The sequence below is a fragment of the Hemiscyllium ocellatum genome, chromosome 45, assembly GCF_020745735.1.
Source record: "Hemiscyllium ocellatum isolate sHemOce1 chromosome 45, sHemOce1.pat.X.cur, whole genome shotgun sequence".
In the NCBI taxonomy this organism is placed as follows: domain Eukaryota; kingdom Metazoa; phylum Chordata; class Chondrichthyes; order Orectolobiformes; family Hemiscylliidae; genus Hemiscyllium; species Hemiscyllium ocellatum.
Genome location: NC_083445.1, coordinates 23,515,850 through 23,538,053, shown reverse-complemented (window position 1 = coordinate 23,538,053; position 22,204 = coordinate 23,515,850). Strand labels below are relative to the sequence as shown.

Here is a 22,204-nt window from a genome sequence, read left to right as displayed (position 1 = left end):
AATAGGGAGAGCTGGAGCAGCCTGTCTTATACATTACTGGGGTTTTGTATGTGACTCAGATGTACGTGGTGTTATGTATTCAATCAATTTTATCATTTCACTTTATAAAGTGACTGCAGGGCTCATTCAGGACATACAGTATATATTTTTAGATGTAGAGAATATACTTTGCAAGAAGCATAATGTAAATATCCAGATGTCATATGAAAAGAAAGGTAGCAATAGGAATCAAGGAAGTATTATGGTTTTGAAGGAGGCCATCCTGCTTGTTAAATGAGCAACATTACCTAATGCTAATCTTTTGCTTCTCCCCTATACTTTCTTGGGTGTCGTTTTTATCTAAAGCATTATCCAATACACACTTGAATGCTTTAATTGAACCTGACTCTTCCACAGTTCTATGCAATGCATTCCATACAACAAATACCCACTGGGTTGGGGTGGTGGAGAGAAACAGTCTTAGATCACTTTCAATCTATGCCCTCATGTTCCTGTTCCTTTCTTGAATGGGGACAGTTTCTCCTTATATACTTAATCCAGATATAATTTTTAAAACCTCTATCATCATCTTTTCTTCAAAGTAAACAGGCCCAACTTCTTCAATCTGTCCTCAGTATTGAAGTTTCTCATACCTGAAACCAATCTTGTAAACCGCTTCTGCACCTTCAAATTAATTCACATCCATCCTATGTTATGTTCAGAAGTGTACACAATACTCCAACTGAGGAAGAACAAGTGTTTTACACAAGCCCAACTTCACCCCATTCCTCTGGTACGTTATGCTCCATTAATAAAGCTAAGGATTCAATATGTTTTATTTACTGTTGACTTGAAAAATGTGTTGCTGGAAAAGCGCAGCAGGTTAGGCAGCATCCAGGGAGCTGGAGAATTGACATTTCGGGCATAAGCCCTTCTTCAGGAATGAGGAGGAAGAGAGCTTCTTCAAGGAAGGCATCCTTGCAAGAGGATTCGCAGTAGGTTAATTGTCCTACTTCTTGGATGTGAAGGGCTTATGCCCGAAACGTCGATTCTCCTGCTCCTTGGACACTGCCTGACCTGCTGCACTTTTCCAGCAACACATTTTTCAGCTCTGATCTCAACATCTACAGTCCTCACTTTCTCCTTTACTGTTGACTTACTTTGCTACTTTCAATACCTGTGCATTCATCCTACTGCTCCTGCACCTCCTTCAGAATTGTACATCCTATATTATATTACATTTCAATGTCTTTCTACCTTACACTTTTCAGCATTAAAATCCTTCTCTGTCTACTCTGCCAAATTGTCAGTGTCCTTCTGGAATTCTGCAGTATCATCCTCTTAGTTTACAATTCTTCCAAATGTTGTGTCATATGCATATAGAGAATTTACTGGATAGAAAACAGAGGTTTGGGGTAAACGCTTACGCTTCGTTGGGGAATATCTGGAAGTGACCAATGGTTTGTCCACTTGAATGAATAGGGTGGACAACTGGTTTAGTCATTCATTGCCAGATCACATTGGACCACATAAAATTCTCAGGTCCAGCTCTCCTCTGTGGAAAAAGTGTTAATTGTTCCTGGACTATAGTAGAATACAAGGTAAAAACAATGACTGCAGATGCTGGAAACCAGATTCTGGATCAGTGGTGCTGGAAGAGCACAACAGTTCAGGCAGCATCCAGCGAGCAGCGAAATTGATGTTTTGGGCAAAAGCCATTCATCAGGAATAAAGGCAGTGAGCCTGATGCGTGGAGAGATAAGCTAGGGGAGGGTGGGGATGGGGATGGGGAGAGAGTAGCATACAGTACAATGGGTGAGTGGGGGAGGAGATGAAGGTGATAGGTCAGGGAGGAGAGGGTGGAGTGGATGGTTGGAAAAGGGGCTAGGCAGGTCAGACAAGTCATGGGGACAGTGCTGAGCTGGAAGTTTGAAACTAGGGTGAGGTGGGGGATGGGGAAATGAGGAAGCTGTTGAAGTCCACATTGATGCCCTTGCAAAGTGCTCCGAGGCGGAAGATGAGGCCTTCTTCCTCCAGGCGTCTGGTGGAGAGGGAGCATCGGTGAAGGAGGCCCAGGACCTCCATGTCCTCGGCAGAGTGGGAGGGGGAGTTGAAATGTTGGGCTACGGGGCGGTGTGGTTGATTGGTGCGGGTGTCTCGGAGATGATCCCTAAAGCGCTCTGCTAGGAGGCGCTCAGTCTCCCCAATGTAGAGGAGACCGCATCGGGAGCAACGGATACAATAAATGATATTAGTGGATGTGCAGGTAAGTAGAATACAAAGCTGTCTTAAATCCCTTTCCCCGTCTCTTCCATCCTTATCTCAAATAGGTTTGGGAAGCTTTTAGCTTGTTTTGCTCCTGAACTCATGAACACAATTATTCAGCTGCTTTTGCCACTTTTCTTCCTAATTCACTGAGCCAAGCTTCTTGTAGGGTGTCTTCCAATGGCCCCTCATACTGAATTTGCATTTTTTTTCTCTCCTATCTCCTTCATGCCTTGATTGAGCTCATCTTGTCCATGAGACCCAGCTTCTGCGCTCAGGATCCTGTTTCTACTCACCACTGATACCCAGTTTTCTTTCCTGGCTTCTACGTTAGCTAATGCTAATGGTTTTCTCTCTTCATGTACTGTCTTGCTCTTAAAATCTGCTGTGATCCCCTACTCCTTTTTAAAAAAAAATTGGTATTTGGGACAACGCTTTTGTCTTCAGTGGGTTCTTTTTCATTCTCACTAATTTGGTGAGACAGTTACATGGTAACAATACATTTGGTATTTGGGCATGCACAGAAGCAGAATTAGAAGAATGCGTCAGTAATTTATCAGCCCACTATTAAATTTAAAACCACAATATGTAAGAAAAGTATTGCCTTTATTGGAGACCTCAAGTGTTTAAATTGATATAGGAGAGTAGGCATACAAATAACAAAAGCTTTTTCTCAAAACAGCCGAGAGAAGCCACCAGCCTGGCGAGGTCAAGATCCTAGCACAGGCTGGTGAGGTCACAGCCAGTGGTTTTCCACTAAATATTCACAAGTCAGACCACTTTAACTAGGATGTGGAGATGCTTTAGTTGGACAGTGACAAACCAAGTCAAAAATCAAATTATGTCAGGTTACAGGTTTATTTGAAATTGCAAGCTTTGGGAGCTCAGCTTTTTCCTCTGGTGTAGAATGATAGAGAAGTATTCGATACAGTTTTAATAAGCAAAATGTTACCTTTAAACTAGTTGCCCTTGTTGAATCCTTTAATCAGTTAGGAGATAGAATGATGATTAAAATGAAAAATCCAGATTCCTTTCATCTTTGTCCCTAGATAGTTAAAGATTTTATCAATGTACACGAGGTGACACCTGAGGTTAGCCAATGCACTTTAAGGATGAGGTCCTGCTTTGAATCTTTGTTTTAAGCTGAGGTCAGGTTTTACTTTGTTGATAGAAAAGAATCTTGAATGAAATAATTCCCCCCAGCATGTGTGTGCAAGAGGGAGAGCATGTATGTGACGGTGCATGCATGAGAGGGAGAGCATTGTGTGTGTGTGTGTGTGTGTGTGTATGTATATGTATATGGGGGGAGTATGGAACTTAACTGTCAGCCTCTGCTCAGTGATTTTGCGTTGTTGCATGTCTCAAAGTCCATGTTGGAGGATGATCACCCAAAGATTGGAGGCTGAATGTCATGAACTACCGAAGTGTTCTCCACCGTGTGTTTGATCATTGTGTGGTGTACATTCATCCTTTATCATAGTGACTGTATGGTCTTGCCAATATACCTTGCTATCATATAAGATAGATGACAGTGGCCGAGTCACATGTGTACCTGCCGTGTATGTGATGGGTAATGTTTCTATGTGTGACAGTAGCATCCATGTCTATGATCTGACATGTCCTGCAGAGGTTGCCTTAGCAGGGTTGTGTGGTGTTGTGATCAATGTTGTCCTGAAGGCTGGGTAGTTTTTATTATGCACAATGGTCTGTTTAAGGTTAAGTGGTCATTTGAAGACAAGAAATGGAGGCATAAGGAAGATTGTGGCTAGGTATTTGTCACCGTCGATGATATGTTGAAGGCTGCGAAGAACATGCATAGTTCCTCCATTCCAGGGAAGTATTGGATGATGAAGGATGCCCTTTCGGTCGTATCCCATATTTGCCTTCTGAGGTCTTACGGTTTTTCATTGCGGCAAGAAGGAATTGGCAATTGATGAGTTGAGCATCGCATCCTGTTCTTGTGAATGCATTGTTCAACATCATCAAGTGTCCGATGCATTTACGTGATCAGGGTTGTTTGTAGGGGATGGCAGTTTTAATATATTTTTGGTAGAAGCTCGAAGTGTAGTATCATGAGGTTACCGTAGGCTTATGGTAGTTTGGTGTTGAGGTGTCGGTCTTTGGAGATGCGTGTCTCCAAGAAGCAGGCTGTTTGTAAAGAGTAGTTCTTGGTAAGTCATGGTGGGGTAAAACTTTTTGATATCACTATGTAGTTGTTTCAGTGACTCCTCACTATGAGACCAAAGGAAAAAAATGTCGATATTGTATCTGGTAATTAGCGCTGGTTGGAGATGCTGTGTAGTGAAGAAGTCTTGTTCAAACTTGTCCATGAAAATGTTGGCATATTGGGATGTGAATCTGTTCTCTATGACTGTCTCGTGACTGAATGAAGAACTGATTGTCAAAGGTGGCGATATTGTGGTTGAGGATGAAGTGGATGACCTGTATGGTGGTGTCTGGAAATTGGCAGTTGTTGGTATTGAGCTTGAGGCTGTTACAGCAATGCTGGTATAGAGTGCCTAAAAGTCCATTGTGATGAGGAGTGTTCCAGTTTCTATTGGTTTGTGGGTGCTGAGTTTCTGTCAGAAATTCATGATGTCACAAACCCCTCTCCCTACCCCTTTCGCTGTCTTGAGCATACATACACACACAGGTATGGACACAAACATGCTCATAAATAAACCTGTTGGACTATAACCTGGTGTCATTTGACTTTTTAATCTAGGCAATTACAACCCTATTCATTGTACCTTTTTTAATACTAGATTTTGATTTAACATTTTTCACTTCATTGAAGTAACATTGACTGCATTTTTCCTGAGTCGAAAAGTGTGGCCCTGGAAAAGCATAGCAGGTGGGGCAGCATCCGAGGAACAGGAGAATTGACACTTCGGACATAAGCCCTTCAGCAGTCCTTCATCCGCTACTGCATTTTTTCTGAAAATAGTAGTTTGTGAATGTTTTTTCAACTCTTTAATGAGCTTCACTGGCCAGACCAGCGTTTATTATCTATCCCTGATTGCTTGGCGAACAGTTTTTTAGTGGCTCATTGTTGAGAGTCTGGAGTCGCATGTAGGCTAGATCAGGTAAAGATGGGAGATTCTCTCCCTAAAGGGCAATTGTGAACCTGATGGGTTTCACAGGAATCAATAAAAGTCGTCATGATCACCGTTAGACTAGCTTTTTATACTAGATTTTGATTCAATTTAAATTTTGTTATCTGTCATGGGGGTCTGTTACCACCACCACACCATATGCCTTAAAGTAGATAGTTCATTATCAGCAAGGAATTCATGACCTCACTGATTTCATTTATTCCTGGGTCCCATTAGCTGGGTATTCCTTGATTGACAGTTCTTTCTTGCAGTTTCCTCGCCTAGCCCTGTTGCAGCTCCCTCTTCCCAATATCCTACTTTTCTCCTTTTACCTCCTTGAGACCCCATGGAGGCTGCTTCTACCCCTTTTTACTCTTTTCACCCTATTCATCCCTTTTCTGGAACAAGCAAAAACTGCACTTCAAAGTTTGTGAGAAGATTTGTAGCTCGGGTGCTCGTTGTTGTGGTTCTGTTCGCCTAGCTGGGAATTTGTGCTGCAGATGTTTTGTCTCCTGCCTACGTGGCATCCTCAGTGCTTGAGAGCCTCCTGTGAAGTGCTTCTGTACTGCACTGCCAACCTTGGCAAAAGGCAACCAAAGGAGGTTTGTTTTCTCAATGCCAGCACTTACTTGTCAAACTGCTTGTGTATCCATTCATGATCTGGCTCTCTCCCATGTTTTGATTTTATTAGGCAAACTCCTTCAGATTCTGTCCATTTTACACTGGGTTGAGAAGATCTTTACCCTGATTGCTTGCCCCAGTTGTTGAATTTTTATGCGAGCTTGTGGGATTTTGCAGGATGAATTTGTGCACTGCTCCCATGTAGTTTCAGTGCTTAATCCAACCTTGAAGATTCTCACTTTCACCTTTCCTCATCTCTCCAGTTTCCTTGTGTATTGTTGTCTCATTTTGTGACCATTTCTCCCTAAAGCCCGCATTTGAATTCCTCCCAGTAGGTTTCTGCTTTTGCTCCTGCCACGGAAGTGAAACAGCACTTCTCCTTGCCAGAAATGGCACATTGTGACAAAGGTAAACGTTAGAAAGTAGGAGTAGGTTATTCAGCTCTTCTAGCCTGTTTCGTCACTGATGTCATTGTGGCTGATTACCCAACTCAGTACCCTGTTCCTACTTTCTCCCTGTAGCCTTTTTGATTCTTCAGTCCTAGGAGCTAAGTCTATCTATCTCTTGGAAAACATTGTGCTTTGGCCTCAGTTTCTTTCTGGGGCAGAAAATTCCATAGGCCATCACTCTCTGGATGAAGAAATTTCTCCTCATCTTGGTCCTTATTAGTTTACTCTGTATCCTTAGACTGTGATCCCCGGTCTCGACTCCCCCACCAATGGGAACATTCTTCCTGCATCTAATCTGTCCAGTCCTGTTGGAGTTTTATAGGTGTCTGAGATTCCCCTTCATTCTCCTAAGTTACCACTTTTTTCCCTTTTCAGAGTACCTGCAACATTTGACACAGTTGAACACACCATCCTATATCCAGCTGAGTGGGTCTGCACTCCTGTAGTTTCATTCTTACCTGTCTCTTCACAGTCAAATAATCACCTGTTCTTTGTCCTCTTCTGCCCAGTTACCTCTGGTGACCCCCAAAGATCTATCCTTATTGCTGCTTTATATTTCTCATCTACTTAAGTGTTCACTGACATTAGCTGAAAACGCATCATCACCAGCTCTACCTCATACATGGCTCAGCTCTCTCCACTGTTTCAAAATTGCCAGACTGTGTCCAGTATTTAGGCTAGTTCAGTGAAACTTTCTCTCAATTGAGTGTTAACAATAAGGTCTTTGAAATCAAAACCTCAGCTCTCTGTTACTGACTCCATCTTTCCATCTGTCATCAGGATAAACCACACCATTTACACTCTTGCTGTTCTAGTTCATTCTAAGAATGACCACTTACAAGGCGGCACGGTGGCACAGTGGTTAGCACTGCTGCCTCACAGCGCCAGGGACCTGGGTTCAATTCCCGACTCAGGTGACTGACTGTGTGGAGTTTGCACGTTCTCCCCGTGTCTGCGTGGGTTTCCTCCGGTGCTCCGGTTTCCTCCCACAGTCCAAAGATGTGCGGGTCAGGTGAATTGGCCATGCTAAATTGGCCGTAGTGTTAGGTAAGGGGTATATGTAGGCGTATGGGTGGGTTGCGCTTCGGCGGATCGGTGTGGACTTGTTGGGCCGAAGGGCCTGTTTCCACACTGTAAGTAATCTAAAAAAATGAGGTATAGTGCTGGAGAAATTCAGCAAGTGTGGCAGCATTTGTGGAGAGAAGACCAGTGTTAACTGGATCATATGGAACTTTGATGCTAGCTTTTTGAGGAAAGCCAATTGAATTCTGTGCTTCCATTCAAAGGGAATGGTGTAGAAAAGTAAGGAGGTTTTGGTAAAGCCATATAAAGCACTAGTCAGGCCACAGCTAGAATATTATGAACAGTTCGGGCCCCTTTTCTGAGGAAAGATATGGCATTGGAGTCAGAAAAGGTTCACTACGTGTGGTGGAACTCCCTTGAGGAAAAGTTGAGTAGATTGGACTTGCAGTCATTGGAATAAAGAAGAATGAGGTAACCTTATTGAAACATACTTAGGGCACCTGTCAGGGCAGATACCGAAAGGTTGTATTGTATATAACCTGTGGGAGAGTCTCACGCCAGAGGGCATAATCTCAGAATAAGGAGTTGTACATTTGAATCAGAGTAATTTTTTCACTGAGGGTACTAACTTGTGGAATTCCTTTGCACATTTAACAACTACAGGAGTTTGTTCATTGTTATAACTTTTCATGAGTTTATCATCCACCATGTGTGGTACTAACATCAATTTATTGCTAATGCATCTGATGAATGGATGGAGATTGTACCAAGCTGTATTATGGATCATATAACAAAAAAGACCTTGGGTCGCTATTTTAAAAAAATGTTTGCGCATCTTAAAGCTTGAAATTGCTGTGGGCTTTGTGGTGTTTCCCAAATATTGTCTTGATATGGGTGTACAGGAAAATTCAAATGTGTCTGGATTATAATCTGTTTTGTTTTCATGTTCTGCAGGAGTCCAACCCCTTCAAAGCAACCTGGGCCAAGGTTGTTCCTACACCCAACAATGGCTCCCCTGAACTTGTGCCACTTCTGCATGACCAGGTACGCAGCAGATGCCTGCCAGTAGGAGCTCTTCAGTTACACACAAGGCCGGAGTGCTTCTGTGTCCAGGAAACCCAACACCATTTAAATTACAAAAGCAGGATACTGCTGATGCTGCAAATCTAAGTAAAACCAGAAATGCTGGAAAATGCTCAGCAGGTTAGGCAGCATCTGCAGATAGAAACAGTTGAACATTTCGATTGTCAGATTTAGGAGATGAGTTGTGTCTAAGCAAATGATGACTACAGCAAAGGGTGCAGAGAGTGAAAGTATCAAAGGATGGAGACGAAGGAGTGACTTAAAGGACAGATGCTATCGTAAACGTCAGAAGTGGGTGATTCTGGGACAGTAAAGGGAGATGTGTGCAAGGGAGTATTTAGATATCAACTTAAAATGCCAAGGCCTTCAAGGTTATGAGCCAAGTGCTGAAAAATAGGCTTATCATAGCTAGTAGTGATTTACAGCTGGTGTAGATGCAATGGGACAAAGGTCCTTTTTCTGTTCATAGATACCTATGACTCTAAAGCTTCCATAAATTCTGGCACTAATGGCCAGTTAAAATGCAATCAATACAGATTATGAAAAATGCTAGTAATTTGAAATAGAAATGAGAAAATAATGGCAATGCTCATCAGATCAGGCAGCATCCTTGGAAAATGATATATGGTTAACATTTCAGATCATGACATTTCATCCAAACTCTCCTCAAATGCTTCCAGATCTGCTGAGCTTTTCCAGCATTTTCTGTTTTCATTTCATTTAAAGTGAAACCTTTGTTTTAACACAGGTGGCTCAGAGTTTGTTAATGCAGCTGAGACACTTTAGTTGTCTATACTTCTTGCAAGTACTTTTAGTACAGTTTAAAGTTACCCACATGAATATTTTGATCTTCGATCACTAGATTAAAAAAAAATTGGAAATTACAGTGCAGTGTTGCTATTTTACTACTGAGGTAGAAAAAATATCACACGACCATAAAGTTCAACAGTTTGATAGGAAAGACATAGTTAAACTGGAAAGACTACAAAGAAAATTTACGAGGATGTTGCCAGAGTTATAGGGAGAGGTTGGCTAAGATAGGATTTTATTCCTTGGAATGTAGGAGAATAAGGGGTGTATAAAATCATGAGGGGCATAGATAGGATAAATGCATATAGTCTTTTTACCAGGGATGGGGCGTTGAAAACTAGAGGGCATAGGTTTAAGTTGAGAAGGGGAAGGTTTAAGAAGGATCTGAGGAGCTCCTTCAGGCAGAGAGTAATGCATATATGGAATAGGCTGCCAGAGAAAGTTGTTGAGGCAGGTACCATAGCAACGTTTAAAAATCATTTGGATACTAACATAGATGGAAATGATTTTGACAGATATGGGCCAAATGTGGGCAGTTGGAACTAGCTGAGTGGGCACTCTGGCCAGCATGGACCAGTTTGGGCTAAAAAAGCCTATTTCCATGCTGTATAACTCCATAACAGTTAATGAGCCCAGGTAGTCAGTTAGAGTCCAATTGTTTGATCAAACTGTGTATTGACAAACCATTTAGTCTGCAAACAAAATGTTGGTATGAGTACAAAGCTTATACTGAGCTTACAGTGCACATCAGCCTTCACTGAAATCACACTGAATTTTGTGGAGATATTCATTCATTGCAAAGGAGACAGACTGCCACACAAAGCAATAAGTGTGTAAGCACTGAGGAAGGTTTAGAGAAACATTGGTTTTGCAGTCATTGAAGGGGATGGGAACAATTGAAATTGGAGCTTGTTCAAGGGACAGCTACTGTGGGTCCTTGATAAGTATGTACCTGTCAGGTAGGGAGGAAGTGGTCAAGCGAGGGAGCCATGGTTAACTTAAACATGTTGAATCTCAAGAGGAATTAGATTACTTATGGTGTGGAAACAGGCCCTTCGGCCCAACAACTCCACACCGACCTGCCGAAACGCAACCCACCCAGACCCATTCCCCTACATTTACCCCTTCACCTAACAACAGTACAGGCAATTTAGCATGGCCAATTCATCTAACCTGAACATTTTTGGACTGTGGGAGGAAACCGGAACACCCGGAGGAAACCCATGTAGACACGGGGAGCCTGAGGTGGGAATTGAACCCGGGTCTCTGGCGCTGAGGCAGCAGTGCTAACCACTGTGCCACCGTGCCACCCACAAGAAGGTTTGTGTTAGGATGAGACGTGAAGGCTCAGTTAGGGCATTTGAGAGTTACAATCGAGCCAGGAAGGATCTAAAAAGAGAGCTAAGAAGAGTCGGAAGGGGACATGAGAAGTTGTTGGCAGATGGGATCAAGGAAAACCCTAAAGCTTTCTGTAGGTATATCAGGAATAAAAAGTTAAAAATCACACAACACCGGGTTATAGTCCAACAGCTTTAATTGGAAGCACACTAGCTTTCGGAGCGATGCTCCTTCATCAGGTGAATGTGACAACCTGGTGTTGTGTGACAATCACCTGATGAAGGTGCGTTGCTCTGAAAGCTAGTGTGCTTCCAATTAAACCTGTTGGACTATAACCTGGTGTTGTGATTTTTAACTTTGTATACCCCAGTCCAACACCAGCATCTCCAAATCAGGAATAAAAGAATGACTGATTAGAGTAAGATTAGGGCCAATCAAGGACAGTAGTGGGAAGTTGTGCATGGAATCCGAGGAGGTAGGAAATGCGCTGAATTAATACTTTTCATCAGTATTCACACTGGAAAAAATGTTGTCAAGGAGAATACTGAGATATAGGCCACTAGACTAGATGGTATTGAGGTTCACAAGGAGATGGGGCTAGCAATGCTGGAAAGTGTTAAAATACATTTGCCCCCTGGGGGATGGGGTTTATCTGAGAATTCTCTGGGAAGCCAAGGAGGAAATTGCAGAGCTTTTGGCTTTGGTCATTATGCTGTCATTGTCTGTAGGAATAGTGCCAGAAGATTGGAGGATAGCAAATGTTGTCCCTTTCTTCAAGAAGGGGAGTAGAGTCAACCCTGGTAATTATAGATCAGTGAGCCTTATTTCGGTTGTGGGCAAAGTGTTGGAAAAGTGTATAATCATCCAGAAAGGAATAAGTTGATTAGGGATAGTCAGCACAGTTTTGTGAAATGTAGGTCATGCCTCACAAACCTTATGGAGTTTTTTGAGAAGGTGACCAAACAGGTGAATGAGGATATAGTGTGTATGGATTTCAGTAAGGCGTTTGATAAGGTTCCCCGTGGTAGGCTATTGCACAAAATACATAGGTTGGGGATTGAGGGTGATTTAGCGGTTTGGATCAGAAATTGGCTAGCTGAAAGAAGACAGGGTGGTGGTTGGGAAATGTTCATCATGAAGTTCAATTACTATTCTGGGGCCACTGCTGTTTGTCATTTTTATAAATGACCTAAATGAGGGCATAGAAGGCTGGATTAGTAAATTTGCGGATGACGCTAATATCAGTGGAGTTGTGGATAATGCCGAAGGATGTTGCGGAGGGACACAAGATGAGCTGCAGAGCTGGGCTGAGAGGTGGCAAAGGGAGTTTAATGTGGAAAAGTGTGAGGCGACTCACTTTGGAAGGAGCAACAGAAATAGAGTACTGGGCTAATGGCAGAGAGCAGAGAGATCACTGTGTCCACGTACATAGATCCCTGAAAGTTGCCACCCAGTTTGATGGGGTTGTTAAGAAGGCAATACAGTGTGTTTGTTTTTATTGGTAGAGGGATTGAGTTTTGAAGCCATGAGGACATGTTGCATCTGTACAAAACTGTGGTGCGGCTGCACTTTGAGAATTTGATAGGAAGGGTGTGCAAGCTTTGCAAAGAATCAGAGGACATTTACTAGGATGTTGCCTGGTATGGAGGGAAGGTTTTATGAGGAAAGGCTGAGGGAATTGAGCCTGTGTTCGTTAGAGAGAAGAAGGTTGAGAGGTAACTTAATTGAGACACGTAAGATAATCAGAGGGTTAGATAGGGTGGACAGTGAGAGCTTTTTTCCTCGGATAGTGATGGTTAGCATGAGGGGACATAGCTTATAATTGAGTGTTGATAGATATAGGACAGATGTCAGAGGTAGTTCCTTTACTTGTAGTAGGAGCGCGGAACAGCCTGCCTGCAACTAGAGTGGACTTGCCAACTTTAAGCGCATTTAAATGGTCATTGGATAAACAGATGGATGTAAGTGGAGTAGGGTAGGTTAGATGAGCTTCGCATTGGTTCCACAGGTCAGCGCAACATCAAGGGCTGAAGGGTCTGTACTGTGCCTTTATGTTCTATGAAATTGTTACTGTTATACCAGTAAAATTTAATTCAGAAAATTCAGAGAAAATTTACATGTGGGGGAAGTAAATTTTAAGGTACATGTTCAAAAATATTAAATTAAGTAACCTACCAAGTAGTGGTGTTAAACTGAAGGACATTATTGAATTCACAATATAATGTTGTATTAAACTGAGGGATTAGACGTCAGTTCCTGTTGGTGATTTAGACTTCTAGCTCAATGAACCAGATAGCCCCTTTTGCTGGAGCTCTGAATTGCGATGTTCTTGTATTGGTGCTTTAAGCTGATTTCTCTCTCTCCTGTGCAGGATGAGCACCAGCAGAAAACCATCTCTTTTGAGTTTCAGAAGATTAAGTACTGGTTTGATGAAAATGAGGAAGAGTTCTGCCCAGTGGCTTTCCCAGTGAATTTACAACTCCAGTTCTACCAGGGTGCCAAAGGGTTCCAGGATGAGAAGGAGCTCGCAACAGCAGAAAGGAAATATGGTTCAAACAAGTATGTACTGCAGCTCAGGTATTCATTGTCAGGAAGGATGGTGCCATTCTCCCCCTCAATCAACTATAAAGGTTTCTTCATCTCTAAAACTAATGATTTTGATAGCTTGCATGTGTTATTTTTAAGTTTAATTTCTGTATCAATACTTTTGTGCTCATTATGGTGAAGAATTCTGCTGAAAGGCAGTACCATAGGAAATCAATTGACTGAGCTTATTGTTGATGATCTTCATTCAAACATAGGATTCATACGGTGAGAAAAATGATGTTTTGATATTGAGCCAAATAAAAATATTGGCCCAGCGCAGAAAGAATGTACCTAAAATGTAGACTGTAATTCCATAAAAGGACGCTATTTGTCCCTTCAGAGCTGTGTCAGCTTTTTTGAAAGAACTATCCAATTAGCTCTATACCTCCATGCTTCCCCTCAAAGCCCTTCAGATTGCTCCTTTTCAAGTTTATTTCCAATTCCCTTTTGAAAGTTATCATCAAATCTCCTACCACTTGAAAATTGTCCATAATACAGAGGAGAATGTCTTAAAATGCATAAAGATCGATAAATCTCTAAGATCGGATTGATCGTAACTCGGAACTTTGGAAGCTAGCAAAAGCCACAGGTGAGGTGCTGAAAGACTAGAGGTTGGCTAATGTGCCATTATTTAAGAAAGGAGGGAAGGAGCAGCCAGGGAGCTTATAGACTGGTGAGCCTAACGTCAGTGGTGGGCAAGTTGTTGGAGAGGATAGTGAGGGACAGGATTCACATGTATTTGGAAAGACAAGGACTGATTAGGGAAACTTAGCATGGCTTTGTGCATGGGAAATAGTGTCTCATGAATTTGATTGAGTTTTCTTTTGAAGGAGTGACAAAGAGTGTTGATGAAAGCAGAGCAGTGGACTTCAATAAGGTGTTTGACAAGGTTCTATATTGTAGACTGGTTAACCAAGTTAAATCACATGGAATAGGGGGAGCACAAACCGTTTGGAGACAAAATTGGCTTGAAAGTGAGATCGAGGGGGGTGGTGGTGGTGGTGGAGGGTTGTTTCTCAGACTGGAGGCCTGTGGCCAATGGTGTGCTGCAAGGGTTGGTGCTGGGTTTGTTGCATTTTGTCATTTATATAAACGATTTGGATGTGGATAGAAGAGGTAAGGTTAGTAAGTTTGGAGTTGACACCAAAATTGGTTGTGTAGTGGACAGCGAAGAAAGTTACCTCTGTACAATGGGACCTTGATCAGATGGGCCAAGGAGTGGCAGGTGGAGTTTAATCTAAATAAATGTGAGGTGCTTTGTTTTGGTTGGGCAAATCAGGGCAGCACGTCTCTTACTGTATGATTTTCTATAACCCTTTTCTGGTAGTGCATTTCAGTTCATTATAACTGTGTTTTTATTTTAAAGAATTCTCCTGATCTCCGTTCATCTGGTTTTAGCAAAGCGCTTTTTGCACTGTCGAACTATATACATCTTTGAGCAATCAGCTAAGTGGCACATGGTGGGTTTTGTCAGATTCGCAACAATTCCCTCAAAACTCTCTTCTCCTGTGCCTGTCCCAGCCTGGCAATGTTGTCTAATCTGTATTTCAAATTTGTTAGTTGCCATTGGGTTAGTTCCCCTGTCAGCCTGGGACACTTGCAGATTGCATGTTTTTTCCAGCCCTTTTAGCAATAAAGAATTATTTTAGAAATCACCAAAGCAAGTCGTTGTTTCTGTAACACTGACTAGTAATGTACATCCACAGTGTTAAAGTTGTCCAATGTATCCTCACACATAGTGTGGTTCTTATGGCTCTAACAGGAGCATGTGTTTATTTATCAGGGCTGAAATGGTGGTTCCTGAATTCATGCAACTCTTCAAAGAGAGAGCTACCGCTCCTTTCTTTGTCTTCCAGGTAAGTGTCATATCCTCTTTCTAGAATCTCAGAACACATTAGGTAGATTGGGAAAGCAAGATACTGCAAATGCTGAAAATCTGAATCAGAAAAGTTTAGATTAAATCAGGTAACAGAGCACCTCTGGAGAGAGCAGTAGAGCTAATGATTCATAGTGATCACATTTTTTCAGAACCATTAATTAATTTGAAATATAAAGTATATTATGTTGTGAAAATTACGTGGCAACTATTCTGTGACCAGTAAGATCCCATAGGTTTAATGAGAGAAATTATTAGTTAATCTGTTGATTCATTTTGATTGAGTTTTCTATATTTACAGATTTCACTTTGCTAATGTTAGCTGGTTATTCAATGCACCATGAAGATCAGTGTTGGAGGATAGGTGGAAAAGGTTTTGTTTTTGATCTCTTGTTGGGAAATTCTGGTTGAGGGAGTTGTAGCTTTAGCATTGTTGAAACTACAAGGCTCTGGACCTTGGAAAACCATGCAGATAGTTTGCAGCTTTGTCTAATCTTGCGTGTTTCAAAGCTACCCTTGTGTTGGACACAGGAGAACAGAATATTTAGGAATTGTTGTGATTCTATCAAAACAAAACTAATTGAATGATAACTAGTAAAATAGCTTCTGAAAATCTGTGATTTATGGTGGTGTTGAATAGCAGTTGATATAATTCTACTTCTGTGGTTATGGAAATGGGGAGTTTTTTTTCTACTTTTTCATGAATATAATGATTTGTAATGCTACAAGAATTATCTGGGTGAATTCCTTCAGTAGGCTATCTCATTCTGAAAACTCATCTCCAAGGATCATTGCACTTCGAGATTTAACCAGTCAGGAATGGCCATAACACTCATCAAAAATCAGGAAGCAAAGAGAAGCAAAACCTTTAAACAAAAAGTAATGAAGTTAATACATTTGGATGTTCCTACTTCCCATCTTGCTATTAATTTGTCGTATGACCATATTGATTCCTTAAGGGCTCGTTTTGGGATATCTCTTTGAACTATGCAATGATAGAGTTGAAACATGTTCAGTCCATCGTCGCTGTGTTGGCCCTTTGGCAGAGCTGTCATGTGAATTTTTCTCTTCTGGTGTTTATCCACTTCACTTTGATTATTTGAGTTGGCTTCCATTATCCTTTCAGACAGCCCATCAAAGCCACACTGCAAATGAAGGGTTTCTTCATATTGCATTTGAATCTTTTGTCAATCATCTTAAATCTACAGTCCTCTAGTTACCAGCCTATCTCTACATGTGAACAGTTTCTCTGTACTTAATGTGTAAAAACTTCATAGAACACCATAGAACATCATCCCATCTCCTCTTGATTTGCTCCAATAAGTAAAGTTATTCATAAGTACTGCTAATAGATTAAGCAGTTGTATCTATTTTTGTCCTATCCAGTGCTGCTACTACCTCCTCCTTTACTACTTCTACTTAGTGCCTTAGCTGTGTCCTTGATCTCCAGGAATTCTCCTTTCTGGTCCATAATGGGTTCCTTTTGACTATTTTACCATTTGTGTTCATGAAAAAAGTACTTTTGGGAACTGTGATAACTCATTTAAGCCCCATGGCAAATCACTAATTCATCTCCCTATGGAACTGATGAACATGAGTTCCCTTGGTAATGAGGAATGACCAGCTCACCACTCTTCACCCAAGTCCTTTATAAAGCAGACCCTTACACCAGCGGTGGTCTTCAGGTAGGAGTGGACTCGGCTGTGGCAGCAACGATTGTTGAGGGGATAGACAGAATAACCCATGGTAATCGAAAACGGGCTGGTCAGAAAAGGTAAATGGAAAGGAAAGGATGATGGTTTACCTACTGCACCTAGAAAGCAGATGGACTTTGAAATAATGCAACATGAACTTTGTTCAAGAAGGGGTGTAAAGAGAAACCTAATAATTATAGACCAGTGAGCCTTACTTTTGTTGTGGGTAAAGTGATGAAAAAGGTTATAAGAGAGAAGATTTATAATCATCAAGAAAGGAATAAGTTGATTAGGGATAGTCAACACCATTTTTTTGTGAAGGGTAGGTTGTGCCTCTCAAACCTTTATTGAGTTTTTTGAGAAGGTGATCAAACAGGTGGATGAGGGTAAAGTGGTTGATGTGATGTATATGGATTTCAGTAAGGCATTTGAAAAGGTTCACCACGGTAGGATATTGCACAAAATATGGAGGTTGGGGATTGAGGGTGATTTGGCAGTTTGGATCAGACGTTGGCTGGCCAAAAGGTGGTGGTTTCACAGGACAGCACAACATCGAGGGCAACATTACTGTGGTGTTATGTTCTACATTCTATGCAATATAAAAAGCAAATAAAATATTCTGCAGCACCTGCGGGAACTAATACAGGAATTTCAAGATAACACCCACACCCATTGTACTCTACCTAACCTTTCTGGTTGGGTACATCTAAGGTGCATATGGCTTTATTTTCAAATATTGAACATATTTAATACATTAGTGTCCGAAACTTTAGAAAATCGCCTTGCTGTAGCTTTCTATGAGATTATGGCATGTTTAATGCAAAGGAACATGCCTTGCTTGTGGAATTGGTACTGATGCAATATCAGACCTTGTGCTGTAAATGTGCATAATTTGTATGAGCATAATTCAAGAGGGGTTTCCAGTTTAAGCAAAAAATATGCTTGCATTTGGACTTGTGACCAAACGTATCATTGTTTCAATACTAACCCTTCAAATTCTGTTTCAATAAAGAAAACATTTGAATTGGGGAACAAAAAGCAGACCCTGAGCCAACAGCTCTTGTCATACAGTGGTAATTCCCCTACCTTTGGAACAGGAGACCCAGTTTCAAGTTTTACAAACTGCAGAGTGTTTCATAAAATTGTTTGATTTAAAGAATATATTAAGCAGAACCCTTGGAGTTGTGGCACAGTAGTAATGTCGCTACCTTGAGCCAGGATGTCTGGGTTCAATACCACCTGCTCCAAAGGTGTGTAATAAGATCTCTGAACAGATTGTTTAGGAAAGATCGACAACGCAGACTCTTGTCCCATAATGGGCTTTGCCTGTAAATCTTTAATGGCTGTACAGTGATTTAAGGGGTTTAAGTTCAATAGTTAAAAGCAAAAAACTGTCATGGTCATTTTGTGCTGGGAAAGCTGTTCAGTTGTGTGTAAGAGCACTTCCGGATATACTGAAAAGAAAGAGAAAGATGGTTTGTCTATAAGATTCCTTGTGGATGTTTAACAAAACAGTAGACCCATGTGCCTCGGTGCCCTTGGCGAGGGAGTATGCAGTGGCAAAAGTGAGGACTATAAGATGCTGGAGATCAGAGTCCAGATTAGAGTGGTGCTGGAAAAGCACAGCAGATCAGGTAGCATCTGAGGAGCAGGAAAATCAACGTTTCGGGCAGGAACCCTTCATCAGGAATGTCCACCAATGCTGTCAATGCCTTTAGAGAGGTGGGAACCATGGGAGTTAGTATTTTATCTCCCCAACCAACTGTATTTTAATTTAATACCTTCCCACTGGGCGGCTCGGTGGCACAGTGGTTAGCACTGCTGCCTCACAGAACCTGAGACCCGGGTTCAATTCCCGACTCAGGCGACTGACTGTGTGGAGTTTGCACGTTCTCCCCGTGTCTGCGTGGGTTTCCTCCGGGTGCTCCGGTTTCCTCCCACAGTCCAAAGATGTGCGGGTCAGGTGAATTGGCCATGCTAAATTGGCCGTAGTGTTAGGTAAGGGGTAAATGTAGGGGTATGGGTGGGTTGCGCTTCGGCGGGTCGGTGTGGACTTTTTGGGCCGAAGGGCCTGTTTCCACACTGTAAGTAATCTAATCTAATCACTCTGCCAACCCCTCCCTCGCTTTTGTTGGTTTGCATGTAAATATATAATTGGCTACAAATGTGATGCACTGATGACAGTTAATAATAAAAAAAAACAAAATAAACGGTCATGGTGATTGGGGAAACGCCACTTGTTTGTATGTAATGACACCTCCGGATGCAGATGGGATTTCATAGTGCAGTGCCAGTGTCTCCACACCTGAGTCAGGTGCCCCAAGTTCATGTCCCACCTGTTCCCGAGGTGTGTAATGACATCTCTGAACAGGTTGATTTAGAAAAATAGTTTAAATGAAAGAAAAACAGACCTGGGTGGGGCTGTTGTGGCACAGTAAATATGTCCTTACTCCTGAACCAGGAGGTCTGGGTTCAAGTTCAATCTGCTCCAGAGGTGTGTAATAACATCTCTGAAAATGTGTTTAAAAAAGAAAGCAGACCCAGTTCCTCTTCCAACTCCATTTTGATTTCACACTTTAGCTCTCTTTCCACTCTTCCCTCATGTTGATTGCTTGGGCTTTGCATGTAAGTTTCTAATTGACTACACTGGTGATTTTTTAGTAGTGGTTAATAATTGAAATTTTTAAAAAAGCCTCGATAATTTTGTGGTGATAAAGATGTTTGATTGTAAGAGTGCTTCTCGATGTGAAAAGATTGGTAAAAGAAGATAAACCAGACCCGGGGTGAGTCTGCAAAACTGTGGTGTCCCAGGCTGGGACTAGCCTATGAATCCTGCATAGTGGCTCTATTTTGGTGTTCAAGGATAAAAGATTATTCCTGAATTAATATAGAAAGCCTTTTACGTTAGATCTAACTTTTTCTCCTTTTTCTCTCTCTGTTCCTTTCTTAAAATTTTCTCTCCTTTTTTATGTTTAGTTTGTTTCTTTGCTATTACCCTTACTACTATTAACCTTACATATGTCACAGACCTTTTATTTCAATCTCTGGCTGAAGGTGCCTTACCTTTACCTCAGGATGTCTATCCTGTCCCCAAATAATATGTACATTGAAGTACTCCCATTTCAATTACAGTTTCAGTTCAATTCCTGTTTTGTTTCCAATCCTCTTGGGCCAGGCTTGTTTCAGCTTGCTGAAATTAGCCGTTCCCCCAGTTAGATTCTTGAGTATCCTCTTGTTCTAAAGAACTCTTTACTATAGCATCCGGGGAGCAGAAGACTCGACGTTTTGGGCATGAACCCTTCATCAGCATTCCAGCTTGATTCTCCTGCTCCTTGGATGCTGCCTGCCCTGCTGTGTTTTTGCAGCACCACATTCTGGACTCTGATCTCCAATATCTGCCATCCTCAGTTTCTCTTACTCCCTAATATACTACTTCTCTTTGTCATGCATTGTCCTCTCTGCCCCTTGTTTTTCTCCTCAAATGTTTCAACTTCGTGTTTGATCCTCAGCAAAATTTATTTATAATATTGATCTTAACTTTGTGATGGCATTCATTTCAGCTACAAGTTTCACTTTATTGCCAGATGAATGATATTCTGAGGACAGTTCACTGTTCTTGATAGTAATCATAAATGTGCATCACTCGTCACTAATTTGACAATAATGATCTTCAATGCTCAAATTTTAGTGTAAATCAGTTAGACTGTGTTTGTACAATATTTGGTTGTAATGTGTATTATTTATAGTGCAAGAAACTGTGTATTTGAAGTGCACAGACAGTGCTGACATTCTGTCTGGGGGCATACATGTATGAAAGAGAAATGTCCCAGTTGAAGCCATCCAAAACACAAGATATATCCTCAGCTCTCAGTGAAAGCTGGAAGCAGATAAAAGGGTTTTATATCAGGACATGCTTCTCCCCCTACAAAAAGGCACTTCAATCTGTACGATTGATTCCAGATCTGACAGTACCTGCCCCTCTGAACTGAGTTGGAGTCCATCACATTGAGCAAAAAGCCAAAAGAGAGACCGCCTGTCCAAGTTCTTGGGAGGAATCCAGTAATCCTCCCCAGTGCTGGCAACAGTTTCTCTCTTGTTCAAATAAATTGGAATTTTGTTTGTGAACTAAGTATGTGTGCATCATTTTAATAATTGTGTCTGAAAGGCATATAAAGCCTGATTTCTAATCAACCACATAACAACTGCAATTGCAAGTGTTGCATAGGGTAAAGGAATTAAGATAGTTCTCAGTTAAAATAAATGTTACAGGCCAAGTGCAGGAAAGTGGGATTATTGTAGATAGTGTATTTTTGGTGGTACAGATCTAATGGGCCAAAAGGCCTATTCTATACTGTATGATTCTATAAAAGCAAAATTATCTTGTGGTGACTTCTTGCTGTTTGTGTTAAGGGCTGAATTTGATGCCATTCTCACTGTCAAACTTAATTCTAGCTCAGTTCCTGTCTCCACAATCCAGGACACTTGATTTCATTTTAACCCACAGTCCAAATGTTATATCTTGGGTTTGCCATGATGAGTATTACTCTGTACCCTTTTATTTCTGCAGGTGTTCTGTGTAGGTCTCTGGTGCTTGGATGAGTATTGGTACTATAGCGTGTTTACCCTTTTCATGCTGGTAGCCTTTGAGGCTTCCCTAGTGCAGCAGCAAATGAGGAACATGTCTGAGATTCGGAAAATGGGCAACAAACCCTACATGATCCAGGTAGGTGTTTATAAATTTAAATTTGGCAGGTATCCTGTCGAGTTGTTCAAGGTCAGGAAAATAGCCAGGAATAGGAAGCCTTTTACCTGTACGTATAAAGAGTCTTTGATGAAAAGAATATGGACAAATGCAGCACAGTTCCTACTCTAGTGCTCTAATTTGGCGCTAATTTACTCTGGACAGTATGTGTTTCCATTTTATAGTTCCAAAGTCACCATCAAGCATTCCCTGGGCAGGCACAGGATGTATTGTTACAGATCTGTTCCATTCCAATGTGAAATTACTTGCCATTGTAAAGTGGTGATGTGTTATAGAAATGGTCCTGTCACTTTTCTGTTCCCGGTTGGTACCATACAAGGAATGAGTGTATGCGAGCTCATGCGCGATAGGCATTAAACAATCTAAATCAACCTTCCGATCCAGCATCTGAGTACAGTTGCCATGTTCAGAATCAAACTCTTAATTACTTGACTCAGAGCGAGAGAGAGAAAGGGATAAAGTTTTCTCTCTCACTGTGAAGGAGTCATGCTGAGTGTGTCCAGACGAGTGTAAAGGAAGATATGGTGTCATTTTAATAATTAGGAGTCTGTGTGGTAACGAGTGATGATATCTCGGAAGAGTCTCCAAATGAGGTTTGTGGGTAGAACTTAGGAATAAAAAAG

The 22,204-nt window shown here is 41.5% G+C and overlaps 1 protein-coding gene across 1 annotated transcript in view; it reads left to right on the top strand.

Annotated features, from left to right (window-relative positions):
- atp13a1 (ATPase 13A1) overlaps positions 1-22,204 on the top strand; it is a 156,269-nt gene that overhangs the window by 777 nt on the left and 133,288 nt on the right. The window contains exons 2-5 of the mRNA XM_060854958.1: positions 8,387-8,476; positions 13,035-13,222; positions 15,033-15,105; positions 21,387-21,542. Coding sequence (XP_060710941.1) covers positions 8,387-8,476; positions 13,035-13,222; positions 15,033-15,105; positions 21,387-21,542 — 507 coding nt within the window. The remainder of the gene's footprint in view (positions 1-8,386; positions 8,477-13,034; positions 13,223-15,032; positions 15,106-21,386; positions 21,543-22,204) is intronic.